The sequence below is a fragment of the Hyperolius riggenbachi genome, chromosome 10, assembly GCF_040937935.1.
Source record: "Hyperolius riggenbachi isolate aHypRig1 chromosome 10, aHypRig1.pri, whole genome shotgun sequence".
NCBI lineage: Eukaryota > Metazoa > Chordata > Amphibia > Anura > Hyperoliidae > Hyperolius > Hyperolius riggenbachi.
Window position 1 is genome coordinate 67,435,675 of NC_090655.1, and position 24,715 is coordinate 67,460,389.

General features: G+C 44.2%; 1 protein-coding gene across 2 annotated transcripts in view; it reads left to right on the plus strand.

Annotated features, from left to right (window-relative positions):
• The window catches only part of ATRNL1 (attractin like 1), a 903,042-nt gene that overhangs the window by 277,705 nt on the left and 600,622 nt on the right, over positions 1-24,715 (plus strand). For both annotated transcript variants that reach the window (XM_068257926.1, XM_068257927.1), the window contains exons 12-15: positions 2,611-2,822; positions 15,469-15,587; positions 17,168-17,300; positions 22,694-22,875. In XM_068257926.1, coding sequence (XP_068114027.1) covers positions 2,611-2,822; positions 15,469-15,587; positions 17,168-17,300; positions 22,694-22,875 — 646 coding nt within the window. The remainder of the gene's footprint in view (positions 1-2,610; positions 2,823-15,468; positions 15,588-17,167; positions 17,301-22,693; positions 22,876-24,715) is intronic.

Genomic DNA, 24,715 nt, shown 5'->3' on the forward strand with positions numbered 1-24,715 from the left:
GTGGTCCAAAATTGTACACTGGGACCTAGTCGTGGGCCAACCTCAATGTCTACTGGTCACCTTCCTCCCTTATAAAGTTCCTTGGTGTTTAATGCCCCCCACTAACCCCTATACAGTTCCCTGGTGTCTAGTGGTCATTCTTCCCCTGTACAGTTCCCTGGTGTCTAAAGCCCCCCCATCCCCCCTTGCAGTTCCCTAGTGTTTAGTGCTTTTCCTCTACCTCCCCCATATGACTTCCCTTTTGTTCTAGGGTTTTACTTTCAATATAGCTTCCCTGGTGGTCTAGAGTGGGCCAAACGTAATGCAAAGTGGGGAAACCACTTGAGGGCCAAATTTAATTGCTCTGAGGGCCAGATTCGGCCCACGGGCCGGAGTTTGACATGTATGCTCTTAATTTAGTGACTTAAGTAATCCAGTTTTGGATAGTGGGCATTGTTTTCTGTTTCCAGAGGGCAGGTATTTGTGCACTAGCTGCATTCAGTAATGTGACAGGCCTGAATTTTTGCATGTCTTATGACCACACCCAAAGTTGTGGAGCAAGAGCTCATATGTCTCAAGAGGGATATGTGTGCCGTATATATTTTTATATTATTGTACCTTCCAACAGTATAGTATCAGGTATGGACATGACCAGACAAGGTGATACAATAAGCCATCATTACCATCATATCTCCAGCATTGGTTTCCTCAGGAGTGAATTTATGTTTTGTCCAGTGTTCTGTACCATAGCTCTTGGGATCTTTAGTTTCTGGCCGATCAATGGGTATTTTAGAAAATATATTCCCATTGTTGTCTTTGTTCTTTTGTTTAGAGCTCGATTCCAATTTCTGTGGTACATTAGCAGATCCTCTGGGTCGTGAGGGTGTAATAGTGCATAAGACCAAGTTAGCAGGTGTTGCTTCGGCTTAGTGGACTGGATTTTTTCCTCAAGGAGCGTTCTTGGGGCTGAGGATCTTTTTAGATTTCAGAGACACTAGGTAATGCCTACTTTGGAAATATTGCCATTTTGGCATGCCTGTGGGTGAAGTGTAATTTTTGACTTGTGTATATGATAGAACTTCACTTTGTTTATAGTTACCTACCCTGGGAACATTGCTTACCTTAAAGTAAATCTGAGATGAGTTAAAAGAAGAAAGGTATACATTTCCCCATTGAGTTCCTTTAGCAGGGAGAGTTTCAGGTCTGCACAGTATTACTGCACAGGCACTGAACGCTCCCGGCCATGGGAACGTGACTGAAGTGCGTGTGGCCAAACCTCGCCTGCACTTACTGATGGAATTACCGTGACCTGTAACGGAGGATCTAGGCGGCCTGAAGGGGGCTGGAGGAAGTCCCAGGTATGTATACATTTCTTATTTTAACTCGTCTCAGGTACACTTTAAGTCCCTTTCATCTAAACCTGGAGTAAAGCTGGTATTGTGTGAGTGAGTAGGCTGCAATAGCTCTAAATATGGTATTGTTTGCAACGGTGATAAAACACCTTAAAGGATAACCGAAGTGATATGTGACATGATGAGATAGACATGGGTATGTACAGTGCAAGCACACAAATAACTATGCTGTGTTCCTTTTTTTCTTTCTTGTGTTCCTTTTTTTCTTTCTCTGCCTGAAAAAGTTAAATATCAGGTATGTAAGTGGCTGACTTAGTCCTGACTCAGACAGGCAGTGACTACAGTGTGACCCTCACTGATAAGAAATTCCAACTATAAAACACTTCCCTAGTAGAAAATGGCTTCTGAGAGCAGGAAAGAGATAAAAAGGGACAATAGTTCATAGATTTTAGCTCTGGCATGCTTAAATGAAAGTGTCATTGAGCAAAGACATAACAGTTACAACTTAAAAAGTAGATGTAAACCTAAAATAAAACTGTGGAATATCTGAAAAAGTCATTTTTAGGAAAAGAAAGATAAATACAATTGTTTATTTAATTAGTTTATTTTCACCACGGGTGTCCTTTAAGCGTTGGAGCTATTAGTGCGTGGTCTAATGGAACAGCACCTCAGCAATCCTCTGTGAGTGTGCGGGAACCAACCCCTTGTACCAACAGGGTGAAGATCCTTCTTGTTTGGAGATAATGGGCTGCACTACATCCAAGTATAAATCCGCTTTATTGAAGATCCATAAAATGCTGTGTAGCAGCTACAGGCTGCTGTTTTGAGTTACATGCCCTTTTACAAGCCGCTCAGTAACCCGAAACAGCGGGTTGTAGCTGCTACACAGCGTTTTATGGATCTTCACTAAAGCTGATTTATACTTGGATGTGGTGCCCCCAATGTTGACTTAGACCAGGGATGTTGAACTCCAGTCCTCAATGGTCAAGGTCCTCACACATATTTGGCACAGTTCAAATAACTTGGTAAGACTCAATCAGGAAAGGTGTGCTTCATTAAGTAGAAAGCATTTCTCAGTTCATAAACACGGGCATGGCTATGGCCCTCTGGGACTGGAGTTAGACACCTGTGACATAGAATGTCAACGACAGCCAAGTTCCAAGGTGAGCAGGAACAGAGGCAAACTGTGGCAGAAAATCTCACTGCTCTTATGAGATGAAAGAAGGCCATAGCTGTGTCCAAAACTGAAATCTAACCTACTGTGTATATCTCTTGCCAGGTCCATGTTCATCTTTGGAGGCTTCTCCAGCGTCCTCCTCAATGATATCTTGGTGTACAAACCTCCGAGCTGTGAGGCCTTCCACACGCAGGAACAATGCACCAGTGCAGTCCAGGGCATCAGCTGTCTGTGGGACCGCGGCCATTGTGTCTCCTGGGAGACGGCACACGCCAGCAGCAACCTCTTCCGGGCGCACTGTCCAAACAAGTCTGGTAAGCTAGAAGCAGTAGGCTTCTTGTGACTCACCTGCTTATTGTGCAAAGCGCTAAACCCAACTAAAGTCAAACACTGTACAACCAGATTGTGCATCCTCTTTCCAGTTCTTTTATCAGATCTACAAGAATGTGATATAGGAAACAACTGTAAATGTAGCTATACATGACTCGCCTTTCAATCGAGTGATTAAGCAAAAGTCTTTACTGTGTAATCAACTACAGTGTGGTTGATCGAAAGTCGATTGGCTAGTAGTCCACACACTATGGGCTTGATTCACAAAACGGTGCAAACTGTTAGCACGCTGGTGAAAAGCCCTTTATCACGCCTAAACTCAGTTTAGGTGTGATAAAAACAAACTCGCGCGACATTCCCGCGTGCAAAGTCTTGCGCGCAAAGTTTAGTGCGCATAAAGTTTTGCGCGCGTAAACTTTTATGCACCCATTAAACCCTATGCAACTGTCTGCGTGCGTAAAGCTTTGCGCGCGAGTTTTATTCCTGAAAACGGTGCTAACCTACTGGTGCAAAGGTTATCACGCCTAAACTACTTTAGGCATGCTAAGTAGGTTAGCACCGCTTTGTGAATCAAGCCCAATAAGTGAGATCCTATCACTAACGATCTGAACAATGTTAAGCCTCCATGCTCTGAAACCAAAAATAGATTTGATTGAATGTCCATCGAAATCATGTGAACATTAGCTGATTCCTTCAAGACTGACTGATATCTTCCATCCTGTCCGGTATAGTAAATTGGTCGATTTGACCAGATATCAGCCAATTTCCATTGATCAAGCAGAATGGAAAATAATTGATTCTCCCTGGTTCCGATGAAATAATCAAATAGGGTTGATTGTACAGGAAAATCTAGTAATGTGTAAATCATCCAGCAGCCTATGTTTTTTGTAAGCCAAATGCGTATTTTACACTGTAAAAAATACACATAATTTGCCAGCATTTCCCCCCCAAAAATACACATAATGTGGCAGCTTCCCCCCCAATAAATATACCTAATGTGTCTACTGGGCTTGGATAATAATAATAATAATCATCATCAATAGAGGGGTGAATAACGTATATTATACACAGCCTCTTATTAGCTGTCTACAACATCCAGTATCCTCACTATATAGAGAGCTGCTTTATTGCCTGGGGTGCCATGTACTAAATGGAGTGAAATCATCTCATTAATTGTGGTAATCCATGTGCAGTAAAATTGTCTTCAGACCCAGCAGGAGCTGCCCAGCTTTTCCCCCCTGCTGTGAGGCTGTGAATCATCTCTTACTTCGTTATTAAACCTGTGTTAGATCTGTATACTATATTTAGATGAGTTTTGGATTTATTCTTTTAATATTCGTCTGTTATTATCAGATTTTGAATAATTCTTGATGATGTAAGAACGGTTAAAGACATTACTAAAACAAATTGGCAACAAAAATTCCGCAGCCAAGCTGACCATATTTTCTGGCCAAGCTGCTCGTTCCCACCAAACTAACCACAACAATTCTTTTCTGAGCATTCCTAGACCAAGTTGGCTGCAACACTGTTATAGCCAATCCAGGTGCTCCAACTTCATAGAAATGATAAAAAGCAAGGCACTGCTGCTGTACAAGCCCTTCAATCCGGTTGGGCAGAGACTGGTTGCAAGCATTAGGGGTGCAAGGCCTGGTAGCTGTTTCGCAAGGACGCGCCTTGCTTCTTCGCAGGCATAACATGTTAAGCCTCTGAAGAAGCAAGACGTGTCCTTGTGAAACAGCTGTCAGGCCCTGCACCCCCACTGCTTGTAACCACTGTATCTGCCCAACCGGACTAAATAGCTTGTACAGCAGCAGTGCCTTGCTTTTTCTCATTTCTATGAAGTTTGCTGCTGCATGAGAGCACGCTGTGGGTGGCCCACAATGGTTGACTTATCCCTGCTGCATACTAGTGCCGGTGTCTTTTCTCTGCCCTTCACAAGGTGCTCCAACTGCTCTAGACTAAGCTGGTTATGACCTGACTACAATTGTTCCCAGGTCACGCTGGCAATACCAAACTCAGTTCATGGCTATCACAACATCAAGCCATGCCTGCAACAGAATCCCTAATCCAAACTGATTACAAAAATCCTAAAGCCCCGTACATACACTAGGTGAATCTCAGCTGAGGCAGCTGATAACCTCCATCCTCTCCCGAGAATCTAAAGTGTGAACAGCAGCCCCCAACCCCCACGCAAGAGTCAAATCACCTGGCAGGGATCGGTACTTTATCCCTCGGCGACACTGCAGTGCCGACACTGTACACACTCACTAATAGCCTGTCTTTTTTTGTTATGCGGGAGGCATTGGCGGTGGCGTGGGTGAGTGACGTCATATGGCATGAGTGGAGAGAACAAGGACCTCAGCCATTGCTTGGCCAAATCGTTCAGCATGGCAGATTGCTGCCCGAGCAGCCAAGGTCGAGACTTAAGTCTTGCTGACCCTGAAACCCAGCCTGACAACAATCCTAGACCAATTAGTCCACAACAATCAGAGGCCAGTCAAACCACAACAATCCTAGACTAAATTAGAGCACAACAATCCGAGGCCAATGTATGGCCACAACAATCACACACTCCAAAAAACAAATTGCAGACCTTCACACTATTAAGCCATGCCTGAGGACTCTTTGCCACAGATGAACTGGTTGTTTGTCTAGCAGTTCAGTGTCTCTTCTGCCGTCCACAACTACTATTTGTGTGTAATTAAAATGCAGAATTAAAATGTAGCCAAATGGCAGCGTTTGTAACACCACCTGTCTGCTGCTCCCATCCACCGCCCGCGCTAGCGCATGGCAGGAGTGGTGAACGGGCTGCTCTCCCATGCAGTTGCATCTGAGCATAGTGGCTGCTGTGCTTAGACACGACATGAGATGTTTTGTCGCTGCCTGGTAATGTCTCCAGGTATCAATCGCTGATACTCAATGGCATTACCAGGCGGCGAAAAAACATCTTATGTCGTGCCTAAGCACAGCACGCTCCCTCAAAACTCTTTTTTTCCGACAAGCATATTCTCTAACTTAGGCCATTCCCTCTGCGACCTCTCGTTTAATACAATACAATACAATACAATAACATTTCTATAGCGCTTTTCTCCCATAGGACTCAAAGCGCTTAGGCTCTCTCAGATTCAGTAATTAGTAGGATGAAGTATTCACACAACAAAAGTTATATTTCTGCAAATGCCAGACTGAACAGGTGGGTTTTCAGTCTGGATTTAAACACGTCCAGGGATGGGGCTGTCCTGATCTGTTGAGGTAAGGAGTTCCAAAACGTAGGGGCAGCATGACAGAAGGCTCTGGGACCAAAAGTTTCCAAGTGGACTCTGGGTACGACTAGATTATTAGAACCTGTGGATCTGAGAATGCGGGGATGGCTACGCAGCTGTAACATATCTTTCATGTATCCAGGGCCTAGATTATTCAGGGATTTAAATGTCAGTAGGCCGATCTTGAATAGGACCCTCCATTCTATAGGTAGCCAGTGAAGGGAATGCAGGACTGGCATTATGTGGCAGTGACGGGGTTGGTTGGTTAGCAGTCTGGCAGCAGTATTCTGTATCAGCTGTAGGCGGTACAAGACCTTTTTTGGAAGGCCAGTGTAGAGAGCATTGCAGTAGTCCAGTCGTGATGTGATGAAGGCGTGGACTAAGGTTGGCAGATCTTCTGGGGGTATGAGGTGCTTGATTTTTGCAATGTTCTTCAGGTGAAAATAGGATGATTTCACCACAGCAGAGATTTGAGTTCTGAAGTTTAAATCCCCATCAATTAGAACTCCCAGGCTACGCACATGATCAGAGCTGCGTAGATCCGTGCCTCCTATTCCCAGTGGTGAAGACTGCAAGTTAAGTTGTTTTGTTATCATGCTCTGCCCTCCAATCAGAAGGACTTCAGTTTTGTCTGCATTTAGTTTCAGCCAGTTGTCATTCATCCATTGCTGTAGTTCACGTAATCAGGCGTTTATAGTTAGAGTTGGGTCTGTCACACCAGGCTTGAAGGAAAGATATAGTTGGGTGTCGTCTGCATAGCAGTGGTATGTCAGACCATGTTTTTGGATTAGTTTTCCCAACGGTAGCATGTAAATCGTGAAAAGCAGGGGAGAGAGGATTGAGCCCTGGGGCACCCTATACTTAAGTGTTACAGGGGTGGACAGGAAGAGCCCCATAGACACTTTGTGGGTTCTGCCACTCAAGAAGGATTGGAACCACTGAAGTACTATGCCATCAATGCCACAGTATTCCTGTAGCCTGTTTATCAAGATGTCATGGTCAACTGTGTCAAAGGCTGCAGAAAGGTCTAGCAGTATGAGGATCGAGCACTCTCCTCTGTCTCTTGCCATGAGCAGGTGGTTGCATATTTGGATGAGGGCAGTTTCAGTGCTGTGGTGTTTCCTGAAGCCAGACTGGAATGGGTCATAACTGTTATTTTGTAGGATTCTGGCTTCTAGCTGGAGGTATACAGCTTTTTCAATTAGCTTTCCCAGAAAGGGGAGGTTAGAGACAGGTCTGTAGCTGGTCATTGCATCTGGGTCCAGGGAGGGTTTTTTGAGGAGAGGCCTGATGATTGCTTCCTTCAGTAAAGCAGGAAATATCCCTGATTGTAAGGAACAGTTAACAATTTTTAGGAATACCGGTACGAACAGGTCGGGGCAGTTCAACATGAACTGTGTTGGGCCAGGATCCAGGTCACAGGTAGTTAGGCGGACGTGAAGGAGGATGCTTGATGTGACTTCTTCATCAATTTCTTTGAAGTTTGACCAAGGTGTTACGTTGTCTCTGCTAATGGTCTTCGGCGCTATATTAGGCTCAGATGCTGTAAGTTGGATGGCGGACCTTATAGCGGAGACTTTGTCTGTGAAGAAATGGGCAAATTGGTCACAGAGGTCCTTTGAAGACTCGATATTAAGTTTTTGACATGCTGGGTTGCAGAGTTTTTCCACTGTGCGGAACAGTTGGGCTGGTTTGTTAACTGCATTTGCAATCTCTTGTGATAGAAAGGATGATTTTTTTCCCGTGATTACCTTTTGGTAGCTCTTCAAGTGGAAGATTAAGGCATGTTTGTCTTCTGGGGACTGAGATTTGCGCCACAGCCTCTCAAGTTTTCGGCCTTGTCTTTTCAGCTCTTTTATAGCGTTATCAAACCACTGTGCATGATGGTGTGGAGTAAGATATTTGGTGCGCAGAGGAGCAATGGTCTCAAAGGTGGAGGACACACATTTGTTGTATTTAAACACCAGAGTATCAGGGTCCAAGCTGGAGTCAGTCAATTCATCAAAGCTAAGGTTATCTCGGATATGTTGAGGTGTTAGCCCTTTTAAGCGGCGATATTTTATTTGATTCTTGACCTGGTGTTTGACGGCTGGTATTGAGAGGGAGAAGTGGATAGTGTGATGGTCTGACCAGGCAACAGGATTAATTTCCACATTGGCTATTGACAGCCCAGTATGGAATATAAGGTCCAGAGTGTGACCTTTCCTGTGAGTAGCAGAGCTGATTGATTGGAGGAAGCCCAGTTCATGTAAGGCACGAGGTAGCTCTTTTCCAAATTGTGAAGAGGAGTCGTCCACCCATGTATTGAAATCTCCAAGAACAATCCATCTGGGGTGTTCCAGTGTTAGGTTACATAGGAGGTCTACAAGTTCCTCAAGGAAGTCTGAGTATTTTTCTGGTGGGCGGTAGATCAGCAATATGTTAATGTTTTCCTCAGCTGAAAGTTGCACCCCCAAGCATTCAAACGAGTTGGTAGGACCTACAGTAAGTGGTCTGATTTTCAAAGCTGATCTAAAGCAAAGTGCAACCCCTCCTCCCCTGCGTTCTTTCCTGTTGCAGTATATCACGGAATAGTTTGTTGGCACAGCTGCCTCCAGGGTGGGGCCAACAGGTTCAGAAAGCCAGGTTTCAGTCAGGCAGGCCAGATCAGAAGACTCTATTAGATCATGTATGATTGCTGTTTTGTTGTTTATTGATCTGACGTTGCAGAGGACAGCCTTGATGGGGCTACCCTGGGAGCTGAGGTCTGAGTTTGAGGACTCCAGGAGGGAACAGTCTCCAGATGTGTGGCTGTCAACTCTGCTGGATTGTGCTGGAGCTATTAGGGTTGTTGGCTGAGTCTGGGTGTACTCTGTAGATTTTGTCACAGAGTTATTTTGGTTCTGCAGTGAATAACGTCTTTTCCCACGTCCCCTGGATCCTCTCTTTGTCTTTCTGTAGATTCCAACAGACTTAAGGCCTTGTTCACATCAGGGCCGTTTCTGTGCGCTTTTCACAGCGCATTGCCCTGTGCGTTCTGCAAGGTATTGATTTTCCCATGTAATAAATGTGCCTGGTTCACATCTATGCGCTGAGCTGCGTTACAAAAACGTAGTGTTGCATGCATTTCTGTGAGTTGAGCTGTAAAGCACACATCAATGCAAGTGAATGGGTGCGCTTTTTTAGCGCAAAGAAGCGCGTGTGTTTTTTACCCCAATTGAAAAAAAAATACATTTTCATATGAAACAAAGCTTTATTGACAACAGCTACTGCTGTAATGAGGAAATCATGCTTAAAAAAAGCGTACCGCAACTCACTGAAACGCGCACTAAAGCCCGCACAAACGCATGCGTTTTTAACATGCGCATTTACATGTTTCTCAACGCACCCAATGTGAACGAAGCGTTACTCTTTTACTCCTTACTAGATAACCTAAACACACTGCCTGTATGTACACTGCATACTTTCCCACCTCTTGGTTCCCCTCATTCCTTTAGATTGTAAGCTCACAAGCAGGGCCGGATTTACCATAAGGCACTGTAGGCACGTGCCTACAGGCGCCTGATGATGGAAAGGTGGCTCCTGCCTTACCTAGGTAGTGCTTACCTCCTGCCTTACCTAGGCAGAGTCCCGAGCGGAATGGTTACTCATGTGGGTCTCGGCATTCCATTGATCAGATCTTCCTTCATTCGGGGCACCTCTAGCTACTTAATACTGAGGATAATTCTGACCACGTAATGCTAAGGGACACCTGTAGCTACCTATGATGGGCAGGGGAAGTAAGGGAGAAGTGACAGCTCAGCCAGCCAGCACACTTGCAGTGCAGTTAGGTTGGGGTTTGTAGATTCATGAAGGTTGAAGTCTAGGATGCTAAAACCTCTCCAGTGATGTAAATCTGGGCCTGCTCGCATAGGCTGAGCTCTCTCACCCTTTTGTGTATTGGAATTTGTAATTTCATTACATAGCTTGCAATCTGTTATACATTTTATTCATCATGTTACATCTGTCATTATAATCACCAGTTCTGTATTTTGTACCAGTGTCCATATTAGATGTGCAGTATATCATTGTCTGTATCATTATGTACCCCCTGTTTGTTTTCCTACTTTGTACAGCGCCACAAAATATGTTGGCGCTTTATAAATAAACAACAACAATAATAAAAATGTTTGGAAAAATACAAAGAATTGAAACCGAGAGCCCAATATGGTGTAGTATGTCGCGACAAATGGAGTACAATGTTACAGTAACAAGTAATATACTCACAAGTCTGGGTTACCACAAAGGCAACCACTGGATGCACAGGTGGGGAGAATTATAACCTGACCCCACTCAGGTGTTAAGAAGTCGCTTTCTGTAGACAGGAAAAAATGGGGATATATCCCTCCACCAAGGGTGGACTAGATCAGATTGAAATTTGTGATAACATAGGCGCCAAATTAGAGTAAAACCATCTAAAATCAGTTTAAAAGGAGGGGGGTTGGTGGATACCACCCTCAGGTATATAAGGACCAGCCAATGAGTCGTTATATGTAAACAATATAATTTATTATAGAATCTCCAGGCATGCAACGCGTTTCATGGGTCAAGTGCCCGCTTCATCAGGCAATCAGTCAATGGGAAGAAAAACTTGTGCACAGGACTGTAGCTAAGCACCTGAGTGCAACTCCCCAAGTATACTCACTGTACTTTAGACGAAGAGAAAAGCGGTCGTGCACATCAGGCTAAAACATAGCTTTTATTTCAGAGCCATTAAAAGCATTCCAGCGGCAATATATACATGGAGAGAGGTACAGGCAGAGAGAAGGTCAACAGCCGTTTCACGCCTATGCTGCGTGGTGCGTCATCAGGACAAATTCCCCCATCAACAGATACCTCTTAAATAGTCTAGCTTACCTATTGAGGTGGGTGGGTGTCATTGCCAGCTTAACCGCACTCTTCCGCCGTTTGCAACGCACGCCGGATCGACATCGCCGGCTATTTCCCCCTGGGTAACTACATCCGGGTAGAGGAAGCGTCACTTCCGGGTCGCGGGATGTAGCGTGAAATGCAGACGTCGCGTAAATGACATAAAAAATGCGACGTAGTAGACGCATCCATCCACCCTACTAAGTGCCTCGGCCATCTTGTGGCCGTTTTGCTAATTACATGCCAGTTCCCAATTAAACACTAACGCCAGGGAGAAATAGTAAAGCCACCTCAATGAGGACAAAAGGAACTATATCCCAGTGGAGTAATGGGTCTTGGTGGGTACAGATAAATTTTAGATGAGAACAATAAACTACTCACCACCCCACAACATAGAAAACGACCCAATAGGTCCCGGGATACAATCCAAATCTAGACAAAAGAAAAAATCAATAATAATAAAGATAAAGCAAATGATAAAATATAGAGATATATGCAAGAACAAGAGAATCCTAAAACCTAACATGAGTAATAAATACTCTATAACATCCTAACCAGGAAAAAGGTTATATAAATACTGCAAAGTTATTTCTTTCATTTAATCCTAGTGGGCCTGTAGCTTCAAAAAATGATATCCAATATCTTTCTCGCTGTAACAGTTTTCTATGCCAATCCCCCCCTCTACTGTCTTTCTTAACCTGCTCCAATCCCAAAAATCTGAGCTTGGTGACATCCCCACCATGGGCACATCGCATGTGCTCAATTACACGTGGGCAGCCCTCGCCACTGTGGACGGACCTGCAGTGAGCCTGATAGCGGTCCTTCAGCATACCCTTGGTCTCACCCACATAGATGCGCTGACATGGACATACCAGGGCATATACTATTCCTTTGGTTCTGCAATTAATGAATTGTTTTATCCTGCAAGTCCGACCACAGTGGACGAACCGGCCGCCCCCAACAATGAAATTACAACAAGAACACCGCTGGCACCTGAAGTTTCCCAATGGACTGGAAGCACCAAGCCAAGATTCTGTTCGTGAACTTACAAATTCACTATGGGTTAATCTATGTTTTAAGTTAGGAGCTCTTTTATAAGAAACACAAGGGGGCAATAAACTCTTATTTTGAAAGAGCTTGTCTTGCTGTATGATCCACCAATTCCTTTGCACTGCTTTCTTTATGGTTTCATACATAGGTGAGTAGGAGAAATGCATGGTGATAGATCATGGCCTGTAAAACAGAATTGACAGCCTTTTCTTTCTAAATGTTTTTGTCAATAAGCCTCCACCCCTGACGACAATATCTAGATCCAGAAATTCCAATCGCTGGTCACCCCAGTGGTGAGTAAAAGACATATTGACATCATTAAGATTCAAAAATTCCATAAAGGCTAGAAATTCCTCTCTAGTACCCTGCCAAATTACTAAGATGTCATCTATGTAGCGGATCCAGAGTTTTATCCGCTCCAGGAACCCATTCCTCGATGAATAGATGGTATTGGCCTCCCAGTGGCCCATAAAGAGGCCAGCATAGGTGGGGGCCACAGGGCTCCCCATTGCCGTGCCGACCTCCTGATGGTACCACTGGCGGTCAAAGAGGAATGAGTTCCTGGTGAGGACAAACTCCAGACCCGCCTGGATGAACCAATTCATCAAATCCCCCAATTTTAATTCAGGTAAAAAGTTGCCTACTGCATGTAGACCATCCTGATGACAAATTTTACTATACAACGAAACAACATCAATAGAAGCAAGATGAAATTCTGGTTGCCATTCAAAATTATTCAAGATGTTAAGTACTTCTAAAGTGTCTCCTACATAAGAGGGAAGAGAACGTAAGAGTGGTCTTCACTGAAAATCTGGGCAAGTGATTCAGTCAATGACCCAATAGCAGAAACTATTGGGCGGCCCGGTGGGTGTTCCAAAGCTTTGTGAATCTTTGGAATACAATACCACACCGGGCTCCGTGGATGTTCTGGTAGTAACTTGTTTGCCACAACCCTATCTAATGCTCCATCTGTCATTCCCTTCTGCAGTAATTTTTTAAGTTCCCCCACATAGAGGGAAGTGGGGTTTGAGGGTAACTTAGAGTATGTAGATCTGTCTTCCAACTGTCGTAGACATTCCGAGTGATAGTCCTCAGTTTTAAAAACCACCACCCCACCCCCTTTGTCTGTTCTCTGATGGTTAACTCAGGTTTGTTTTGAAGCCACCGCAAAGCATCCCATTCTGCCCTGGTCAAATTTGAGGTAGCTCTGGGGTAGATCAAAGATTTACAGTAACTTAAGACTTTTTGATAGAAAAGTTCCACAGAGCCTTCTGGACGGGGGATTAAAACGAGAGCAATTACCTATGTTGTGGGGTAGTGGGCGTTGAACCTCAACTTCATTGGGGACATTGGTCTCAGAAAGTTCACAAAGATCACGGAGGGTTTGTTTATCCCAATAGTCATCAGAGGAACCCACCAGTAACGGAATAGTGAATCTATTGTTGCTTTCCTGATTTCCAGCTCTAGGTGTTTTTGTTGAAAAAAACCTATGAAGAGAAAGTTTTCTAATATTCAAAAAAAGTTCTTGTTCAAACTTAACATGATCATGTTAAGCGATGTGACGCGATGTGACGCTGACGTCATGTCGCAAATCACGCGTGTCGGGGGAGGATGCGGACACGCGTAATTTGCGACATGACGTCAGCGTCACATCGCGCTACCTGCCCGTCTGCCCTTGTTACCGGAAACAGCCGTGGGCTGCTCTTCCGGGTTAGACCTCGATCCACGCTGGCGCCCAGTGTCCTTATAACACCCCTATTACGTGCAACACCCTCTACAGTAGGCGCTGGGCCTGAAAATTGATACAGCCTTGGTGAGTACTATTGCGATCACTTGATCTCTTTCCTGTCCATCATTATTTTTCTGGAAGCTCTACGTTTATGCACCTTGCACTTTAGTTTATTATATGCAATGTCATAGTCCACTATTTTTATGAGTGTAATCAAATTCTGGGGCAAGTGCAATTATATGCATATATACGAATTTTTGGCATACCACTTATCATTTATTCACTATTTTGTTGCAACTTCGATTACATTTTATAACTGTTCAGGAGATCCACAAGTTTTTGTATCAGTGTCTTGGACACGGATAGTTTGTCATTTCATTCAGACATATTCTTGTATTGTCTGTTTCTGCACATACAATGTAACATACCCTCATGTGATTTAGGGGCAGAAATGCTGTGTATTAGTCTCTCGTCTCCCAAGATTTATGTGCATCGGGTAATGAACTATGGACTTTTTCTGATGTTTACAAAAAAAAATATTTTATTATCCATTTGCCTAGCGTCCTTTGGTATATAGTGTTTTATTCTGTTTTTGTCTCGTAGTGTATGGGCCCGTTTCCACTATAGCGTTACGAAATCGCCGGCGAATCACCGCAGGCAAATCGCATGCGGGTGCGATTCCGCATGCGGTTTTTTGCCGCGATTTCGCATGCGATTTCGCATAGGTAAGGCTGTATGCGATTTTAACCATGTCACTGCCTGTGTGAATTAACATGGGTACCTATGCGAAATCGCATGCGAAATCGCGGCAAAAAACGCATGGGGAAAACGCATGCGATTTCCCTATTAAATACATTGCGTGCGATTCGCCTGCATTCCACACGCAGGCGAATTCTGAGGCCCCTACCCTGCAGATTTTTTCTGCACAGAAAAACGTGCGGGGAAACGCACAAGTGGAAACAGTCCCATCCACTTGTACTGACTGTGCAAATCCGCATGCGTTGCCCGCATGCGGATTCGTGATAGTGGAAACGGGCCCTATCTCCAACACTGATTGCCTGATGAAGCGGGCACTTGACCCGTGAAACGCGTTGCATGCCTGGAGATTCTATAATAAATTATATGTAACGACTCATTGGCTGGTCCTTCTATACCTGAGGGTGGTATCCGCCAACCCCCCTCCTTTTAAACTGATTTTAGATGTTTTTACTCTAATTTGGCGCCTCTGTTATCACAAATTTCAATATAATAAAAATGTTGTCCATCTAGCTAGCTTGTTCCTCCCACAGCCTCTTCAGTTTCCATCCAGTTCCCACCTGGAATTGGACCATAAGTTCCAAGACCAGCCAGCACAAGCTGCTCCCACAATAAAGACTTTATAGACAATCTTTGCTACAGCCAAGGACACACTGCATGAAACACGCTGTGTATTCTGTAGCACAATATAAAGCTGTAATAACTACAGGAGCAAATGCTGCTGCCTAGGCTCGGTATTTGAAAGCCAGGTTCATCTGAAGGGCAATGATTGACTGTTGTCCAGCAGTTAATTGTTAGGACTCCATTGTGTTTACTGCTCTCTTGTGTGTGATAACGCATAAGCTGCTGTAGTGCTGGAGTGAAGTCTGTGTGTTAGCAGAATACTTACCGCTGTGACACATTGTGCCTGACAACTTGTGACACTAAACCTCCTTCATCCCACAGCTCCTGCCGATGACAGATGTTACAAGAACACGGACTGTGCCAGCTGCACCGCCAACACTAATGGCTGCCAGTGGTGTGACGACAAGAAGTGTGTCTCTCTGAGCAGCAACTGCAGTGTGGTGAGGAGGCCACTTGTCTGTATTTGGGGGTGCTGAGGGGACGGGGTGCAGCGGAGGGAGGTGCTCTTTGTTTTTCTGTCCTGTAGAAGAGTCTTCTTCTTGTGTTCATGTTTCAGTTACTAAATTATTATTCCTTATTTCATTCATTAAAATGAACCTGCACTCAGAACTTCCTCTCTGCTCTAAAAGATACGCAACAACATAATAACCTTTAAAGAAAAACATTCCTTCGTTACAGTTGATGCAAGACCTATAATGAATCTGAAGTGTGTCTACTTCCTGCTTTTACGGAAGCAGACATATTGTTAACAACCTTTCCTTTCAAATGAGCTTATCTGCCGTGACACAGGGGAGAGATCAAATTACAACTTGTGTTTAGAAACAGATGAGGGGGGTATTAGAAAGGCTAAACTCTCTAAATACATACATGGTGCATTTTTCTAGGTTTTCCTTCTGTCCTGTGCAAGAATGCAGGTCCACTTTAAGTTATATTCAGTAAAGTTCCTCTTAATCCTTAAAGTGGAACTGAACTCTTGCACAAGACACAAGGAAAACAGAGAGAAATGCACCATGTGTGTTTTTAGAGAAAAGAGCCGAATTCCCCTAATCTATAACCACTTTCTCCTCCTGGAGGCCATGTGCACGCGTGCTCCCGGCGCCGGAGCCCAGGAATCAATGAATCGGGCCATGGTGCCCGATCTCTGATTCCTCTCCCCCGCAGAAAAAGCGACAGCTTCTCTCGGAAGCCTTGCTTTTTCTGCCCCCTACGTCCCTCTCTAAGCGTGCATGTTACGCTTAGAGTGACGTCATGTAAACAAACCTAAGGTTGCCATCTTGTGCTCAAAAAGTAAAACTACATCTACATAAAAAAAAAAGTAAACTAAACCTATATTTACATTAAAAAAATTACTATTTACATCCCACCCTCCCAAAAATACCCAAATAAAATGTTTAATAATAATAATAAAAAAAAACCATTACAATAACAAAAAACTCATAAATATTACCTAAGGGTCTAAACTTTTTAAATATCTATGTAAAGATGAAATATTTATATATATATATATATATATATATATATATATTTTTTTTTATTATAAGCTTGTAAATAGTGATGGATGCAAAACGGAAAAAATGCACTTTTATTTCCAAATAAAATATTGTCGCCATACATTGTGATAGGGACATAATTTAAAAGGTGTAATAACCGGGACAAATAGCCAAATACAATACAAGGGTTTTAATTGTGGAGGCATGTATTATTTTAAAACTATAATGGCCGAAAACTGAGAAATAATGATTTTTTTTCAGTTTTTTCTTATTCTTACTGTTAAAATGCGTTTACAGTAAAGTAGCTCTTAGCAAATGTACCACCCAAAGAAAGCCTAATTGGTGGCGGAAAAAAAATGGCTTAAATCTGGGAGAGGAAAAATTTTATAATGGGCAAATGCTGAATAACGAATTTATAGATTAATACTGTAAACAAATAAGCAATTTTATTCATTATGTCATTTTCACAACAGTTCCTTTTTAAAGGTTTTTTTTGTGTGTTTTTGTTTTCATCTCTCACCCTTTACCAGTCTGTGAAGAATTACACCAAGTGCTATGTGCGAAACGAGCAGATCTGCAACAAGCTCACCAGCTGTAAGAGCTGCTCTTTAAACCTGAACTGCCAGTGGGATCAACGCCAGCAGGAGTGCCAGGCTCTGCCCGGTGAGTACAGATCACTACTCACTCCACCCCTCCTCTGGAAGGGACTGCTAACTCCACCTCTTTCCTCTGGAAGGCACTGCTAACTCCACCCCTTTCCTCTGGAAGGCACTGCTAACTCCACCCCTTTCCTCTGGAAGGCACTGCTAACCCCACCCCTTTCCTCTGGAAGGCACTCTAACTCCACCCCTTTCCTCTGGAAGGGACTGCTTACTCCCCCCCCTTTCCTGTGGAAGGCACTGCTAACTCCACCCCTTTCCTCTGGAAGGTCTACTCTGTGCCATAGAAGGAAGTGACCGCAGCTTGAACCTGCTCTGCATTATGACACTCGCTGTGCTGAAGGGCTGTAGTTATGTGTCTTGAGTTTGGGCTCAGTCATTTTGGAGCTGCTCAGCGATTGGAATGTTAAGGGTATACGGTATTCATTTGAAAAGGTGTATTTCAACATACGTTAGTATGCATTGCCATTCACTTTTTATTTTTTTATGTATTGCAAAGCTTATTGGGGCTGCATTGCACAAAAAATGCATGCAGACGTGCATTGTGAAAACACGGTGTGCTTAGAGGACAAGTACTGCGAAAAATAAAAGTACGATTTATAATACATGCATATTAATTGTAGGTATTACACAATGCTGAACTCAACTCCTTTAATACTCAGGGGTGGATGCCATCTGGGCCAGGTGTCTTGTCCATCTTGATCTTATTTAACCACTTAAGGACTGCAGTCATAAAACCCCTTAAGGACCAGAGCCTTTTTTTCCATTCGGACCACTGCAGCTTTCACGGTTTATTGCTCAGTCATACAACCTACCACCTAAATGAATTTTACCTCCTTTTCTTGTCACTAATACAGCTTTCTTTTGGTGCTATTTGATTGCTGCTGCGAGTTTTACTTTTTATTATATTCATCAAAAAAGACATGAATTTTGACAAAAAAATGACTTTTTTAACTTTCTGTGCTGACATTTTTCAAATAAAGTAAAATTTCCTATACATTTGAGCGCGAAAGTTATTCTGCTACATGTCTTTGATAAAAAAAAAACATTCAGTGTATATTTATTGGATTGGGTAAAAGTTATAGCGTTTACAAATTATGGTGCCAAAAGTGAATTTTCCCATTTTCAAGCATCTCTGACTTTTCTGCGCACCTGTCAGGTTTCATGAGGGGCTAAAATTCCAGGATAGTACAAATACCCCCCAAATGACCCCATTTTGGAAAGAAGACATCCCAAAGTATTCAGTGAGAGGCATGGTGAGTTCATTGAAGATTTTATTTTTTGTCACAAGTTAGCGGAAAATGACACTTTGTGACAGAAAAAAAAAAAAAAAAGTTTCCATTTCTTCTAACTTGCGACAAAAAAAAATGAAATCTGCCACGGACTCACTATGCTCCTCTCTGAATACCTTGAAGTGTCTACTTTCCAAAATGGGGTCATTTGTGGGGTGTGTTCACTGTCCTGGCATTTTGGGGGGTGCCTAATTGTAAGCACCCCTGTAAAGCCTAAAGATGCTCATTGGACTTTGGGCCCCTTAGCGCAGTTAGGCTGCAAAAAAGTGCCACACATGTAGTATTGCCGTACTCAGGAGAAGTAGTATAATGTGTTTTGGGGTGTATTTTTACACATACCCATGCTGGGTGGGAGAAATATCTCCGTAAATGACAATTTTTTTATTTTTTTTACACACAATTGTCAATTTATAGAGATATTTCTCCCACTCAGCATGGGTATGTGGAAAAATACACCCCAAAACACATTATACTACTTCTCCTGAGTACGGCGATACCACATGTGTGGCACTTTTTTGCACCCTAACTGCGCTAAGGGGCCCAAAGTCCAATGAGTACCTTTAAGATTTCACAGGTCATTTTGAGAAATTTCGCTTCAAGACTGCTCCTCACGGTTTAGGGCCCCTAAAATGCCAGGACAGTATAGGAATCCCACAAATTACCCCATTTTAGAAAGAAGACACCCCAAGGTATTCCATTAGGAGTATGGTGAGTTCATAGAAGATTTTTTTTTTTGTCACAAGTTAGCGGAAATTGATTTTAATTGTTTTTTTTTCACAAAGTGTCATTTTCCGCTAACTTGTGACAAAAATAAAATCTTCTATGAACTCACCATACTCCTAACGGAATACCTTGGGGTGTCTTCTTTCTAAAATGGGGTCATTTGTGGGGTTCCTATACTGCCCTGGCATTTTAGGGGCCCTAAACCGTGAGGAGTAGTCTTGAAACCAAATGTCGCAAAATGACCTGTGAAATCCTAAAGGTACTCATTGGACTTTGGGCCCCTTAGCGCACTTAGGGTGCAAAAAAGTGCCACACATGTGGTACCGCCGTACTCAGGAGAAGTAGTATAATGTGTTTTGGGGTGTATTTTTACACATACAGATGCTAGGTGGGAGAAATATCTCTGTAAATGACAATTATTTGATTTGTTTTACACACAATTGTCCATTTACAGAGAGATTTCTCCCACCCAGCATGGGTATGTATAAAAATACACCCCAAAACACATTATACTACTTCTTCTGAGTACGGCGATACCACATGTGTGACACTTTTTTGCAACCTAGGTGCGCTAAGGGGCCTAACGTCCTATTCACAGGTCATTTTGAGGCATTTGGATTCTAGACTACTCCTCACGGTTTAGGGCCCCTAAAATGCCAGGGCAGTATAGGAACCCCACAAGTGACCCCATTTTAGAAAGAAGACACCCCAAGGTATTCCGTTAGGGGTATGGTGAGTTCATAGAAGATTTTATTTTTTGTCACAAGTTAGTGAAAAATGACACTTTGTGAAAAAAACAATAAAAATCCTATTTCCGCTAACTTTTGACAAAAAATAAAATCTTCTATGAACTCATCATACACCTAACAGAATACCTTGGGGTGTCTTCTTTCTAAAATGGGGTCACTTGTGGGGTTCCTATACTGCCCTGGCATTTTACGGGCCCAAAACTGTGAGTAGTCTGGAAACCAAATTTCTCAAAATGACTGTTCAGGGGTATAAGCATCTGCAAATTTTGATGACAGGTGGTCTATGAGGGAGCAAATTTTGTGGAAACGGTCATAAGCAGGGTGGCCTCTTAGATGACAGGATGTATTGGGCCTGATGTGATGGATAGGAGTCTTAGGGGGGTGACAGGAGGTGATTGATGGGTGTCTCAGGGGGCGGTTAGAGGGGAAAATAGATGCAATCAATGCACTGGGGAGGTGATCGGAAGGGGGTCTGAGGGGGATCTGAGGGTTTGGCCGAGTGATCAGGAGCCCACACGGGGCAAATTAGGGCCTGATCTGATGGGTAGGTGTGCTAGGGGGTGACAGGAGGTGATTTATGGGTGTCTCAAGGTGTGATTAGAGGGGGGAAATAGATGCAAGCAATGCACTAGCGAGGTGATCAGGGCTGGGGTCTGAGGGCGTTCTGAGGTGTGGGCGGGTGATTGGGTGCCCGCAAGGGGCAGATTAGGGTCTAATCTGATGGGTAACAGTGACAGGTGGTGATAGGGGGTGATTGATGGGTAATTAGTGGGTGTTTAGAGGAGAGAAGAGATGTAAACACTGCACTTGGGAGGTGATCTGATGTCGGATCTGCGGGCGATCTATTGGTGTGGGTGGGTGATCAGATTGCCCGCAAGGGGCAGGTTAGGGGCTGATTGATGGGTGGCAGTGACAGGGGGTGATTGACGGGTGATTGACAGGTGATTGACAGGTGATTGACAGGTGATCAGGGGGGATAGATGCATACAGTACACAGGGGGGGGGGGAGGGTCTGGGGGGGTCTGGGGAGAATCTGAGGGGTGGGGGGTGATCAGGAGGGAGCAGGGGGCAGTTTAGGGACAAAAAAAAAAATAGCGTTGACAGATAGTGACAGGGAGTGATTGATGGGTGATTAGGGGGGTGATTGTGTGCAAACGGTGGTCTGGGGGGTGGGCAGGGGGGGGTCTGAGGGGTACTGTGGGCGATCAGGGGGCAGGGGGGGGGCAGATCAGTGTGTTTGGGTGCAGACTAGGGTGGCTGCAGCCTGCCCTGGTGGTCCCTCGGACACTGGGACCACCAGGGCAGGAGACAGCCTGTATAATACACTTTGTAAACATTACAAAGCGTATTATACGCTTCCTATCCAGCGATCGTCGGGTTAACAACCCGCCGGCGCTTCCGATTGGCCGGCGGGTTGACGTCGCGGGTGGGCGGAGCCTATTGCCGGCGCGATCCCCGGCCAGAGAGTGCCCCAGAACCTGACGCCAATCTGCGTTACGTGGTCCTGGGGCTGCCACTTTGCCGCCGCCAATATGAAGTAGGCGGTCGGCAAGCGGTTAAACGTACTGCACACCTTCCTGTGTTAGGCAATTCATGCTGAATGAGGTAGATGGGAACCACCCAGGGCAATATTATGAGCTTAAGGCATCAGCCTTGGTAAATACAGAAGAAAAGCAGACATTTAAAACTTCTGCTTTAGTTTGGTCCTCCACAATCAAGTTTCCCACCTGATCTTGTAAAAGTCCTATGTTCTCTGCCGTCTTTCTTGAGTTTTTATATATTTGTAAAACTTCTTTGAATTTGACTTTTTATCTCTAGCCATTTTTTCTGATTCCAGTTTTGCACAGGTCAGAAAATCTCTGCGTGGCAGTGTAATCACCTGAAACATGCATGCAGCTAGTCCAGTCAGACTTCAGTCAGAGCACCTGATCTGCTGCATGCTTGTTCAGGGTATATGGCTGAAAGTATTAGAGGCAGAGGATCAGCAGGACAGCCAAGCAACCTGCATTGTTTGAGGCTTAGATGTATACACTCACTATATTAATACTTACCTGGGGCTTCTTCCGATCCCATGAGGTGCGTGGGCTCCCTTGCTGTACTCTCTGGCCGCTCCGTTCACTTTTATTTTCCTCCCGGTAATCAGGCTGCACTCTTTTACGCATGCTCGGCCCTGTGCGCAACACTTATTGCGCTCCCGCAGCCGGTGGCGACCTTTGACTGTGCAATACACTCCCAGACACGGCAACATGGCTGCACAACTGGCCAGATTACGGGCAGATATTAGAAGGCAGCGGAGAGCACGGCAAGGGAGCCAACGCACCTGAGGAAACCCCAGATAAGTATAAGTATAGCAGTTGCCTTCATCTCAGGTACCCTTTAAACTAAAGCTGTCCTTTAACCCCATAAATGAATAGGGAGATTGTAGGAAAGTTCTTTTTAGGAAATGAGTTATTGCATACATTTATTTTCATTTCACATTAAATTAAAACGAATCCCAAGGCTAAATATCCCCAACATTGTTCTTAGTTGCTTATGAATCCCCCGAGACACTAAAGCATCATACAATTATGAATGAATAGAGAGTCTGTAGCAGTGGCGCACATAAATTCATTGTTGTGCCTTTTATCCGATAGCCCATCTATGTGGAGAGGGGTGGAGCCATGTTGGGGATTCCTGCCTGCGAATCAACTCCAGCCGCGACAGCCACGACAATGCAAGAGTTTACTGTCACAATCTGAGCGGCAGCCTGGCCTCCCTCACCACCCCCAAGGAGGTGGAGTTCGTCCTGCATGAAATGCAGAAGTACACCGTCCAGGTAATACAACCATATCATATGTTGCTGAGTTCTGTGGTAGTAGTTTTTTTTCTCTTTAAACAGAAACAAAATTTGAGTGTTCATAATACAAAATATGTTACAATACAAAAAGAGTAAAGGCCCATACCCACGACGCGATATTTGCGGCGATGTTACCCGACATTGGACAACATCGTTTAACAAAAGCATGTTAAACAATGTTGCCCCCTGTGGCAATCGCACTTTGTTATGCAACAGACACAGTGGATTGGATTTTTAAGATCCCTGATGACTCTGCTCAAAGTACTGCGATAGCTTACTTCTCGTTTGCCCCGTCATGTGACGTCACGGGCAGAAAGAGGCGTCGCTTGACGACCGCCGTCAAAGGGATGTCACTGGAGCCGTCAGGTGGCGAGTACGTAGCTTTAGCCTCTGTTCTCACTTGAGCAGAAACTGACTCCTCTACAGGAAGCGGATCCTATGGGGGTTCCTCTTCCACTTGTGATTAAAAACGGATCTGGAACACATTCCTGACCTGATGCACTTTAAGTGGAGAGTGGATGGTTTCTCTTAGCAACCTATGGGGGAAACACACCTGCTCTGGATGCGAATGGGAGGAGAAAATGGAGCAAAGTGAACTGGTCTGCTCGGATCCGAGTGGGCCGTTGTGCTCCATTCCAAATAGAGACCGAGCCTACATCTTTGGGGATTACAAGTCACATCTTTGTAAACCATGATTATACAATCCTTATTGCTGTGATTATACAATCTTACAGCGTATTACCTTGTTCCATGTACACATATCCAGTTATGCAGGTGCAGCTAGTATCAGCTGGGTTGACAGCTGCAAACAGATGAGTGTCCAAAGACATAACAACATTGTTTCGCCCATTGGCCGAAATGTTGTGTATTACTTGCTACCATGGTGTAATAAAAGTGCTATAACTGCAACGATCCAGGTAGAGACCCAGTCACCATTTTTATTGCTGTGGATAGTGTAATGGCTCTGCCTCTGACACAGGAGACCAGGGTTCAGATCTCGGGTCTTTTTGTTCAGTGAGCCAACACCTATTCAATGAGGAGACCTTGGGCTAGAATCCTTAACACTGCTATAAGGCGTGCCTAGTGGCTGCAGCTCTGTCCCTGTGAGTCTGCCAGGAGAAAAAGGCGATATAAATGGCCTGTGTCTTGTGTTTCTTATACGATCTGGTTGGTTTTAGACAAGTTCTGAAAGCAGTATTGGTGACTCTCCAGCAAAGTTATTCGGAGAGGGAGTTTTTCTGGGATGAGAATCCAAGAAGCATCTGTTTTGTAGGACGATCAGAGTCTGATGCATAGATAGTAAACTGTGTACTATTTACCTGCCTGAGGACAACTATCGCGCAAAGGAAGGAAAGTGTCTACTATTATTAGCTCCATATCTGTTGCACGATCTGCTGCTGTAAATTATTCATTGGTCTCATCTGTTGCCGTAATCTAGCCGAACGCTCTTTTGGCCACCAAAACTTTGACTGCGATTGAGCAGCAGATGAGGACTATGTCGTCCGCAAGCGAACATGAGTGAAAGCCATAACGTCCTTTACAACCGCAGCAAATGGACATCATTATCCCCGGCCTCAAACTGTGACTGAGACAAATGATCTGGATTAATCAGCTGGCAGCCTTCTCAAACCATGGATGGTGTGGGCCTTCAGATCCCGAGTCCGGACGCCGTGATACAGAGCCAAGGAGGAGACAGTGGACAAAGCTCCTTTCAAAGTTTACTTTAAAGGAAACCTTAACTGAGAAGAGGCTTCCTTTCAGAAACGGTCGCTTATTCAGCTGTCACGCTGATCTTTTTGCTTTAATAGTCTGAGTCACA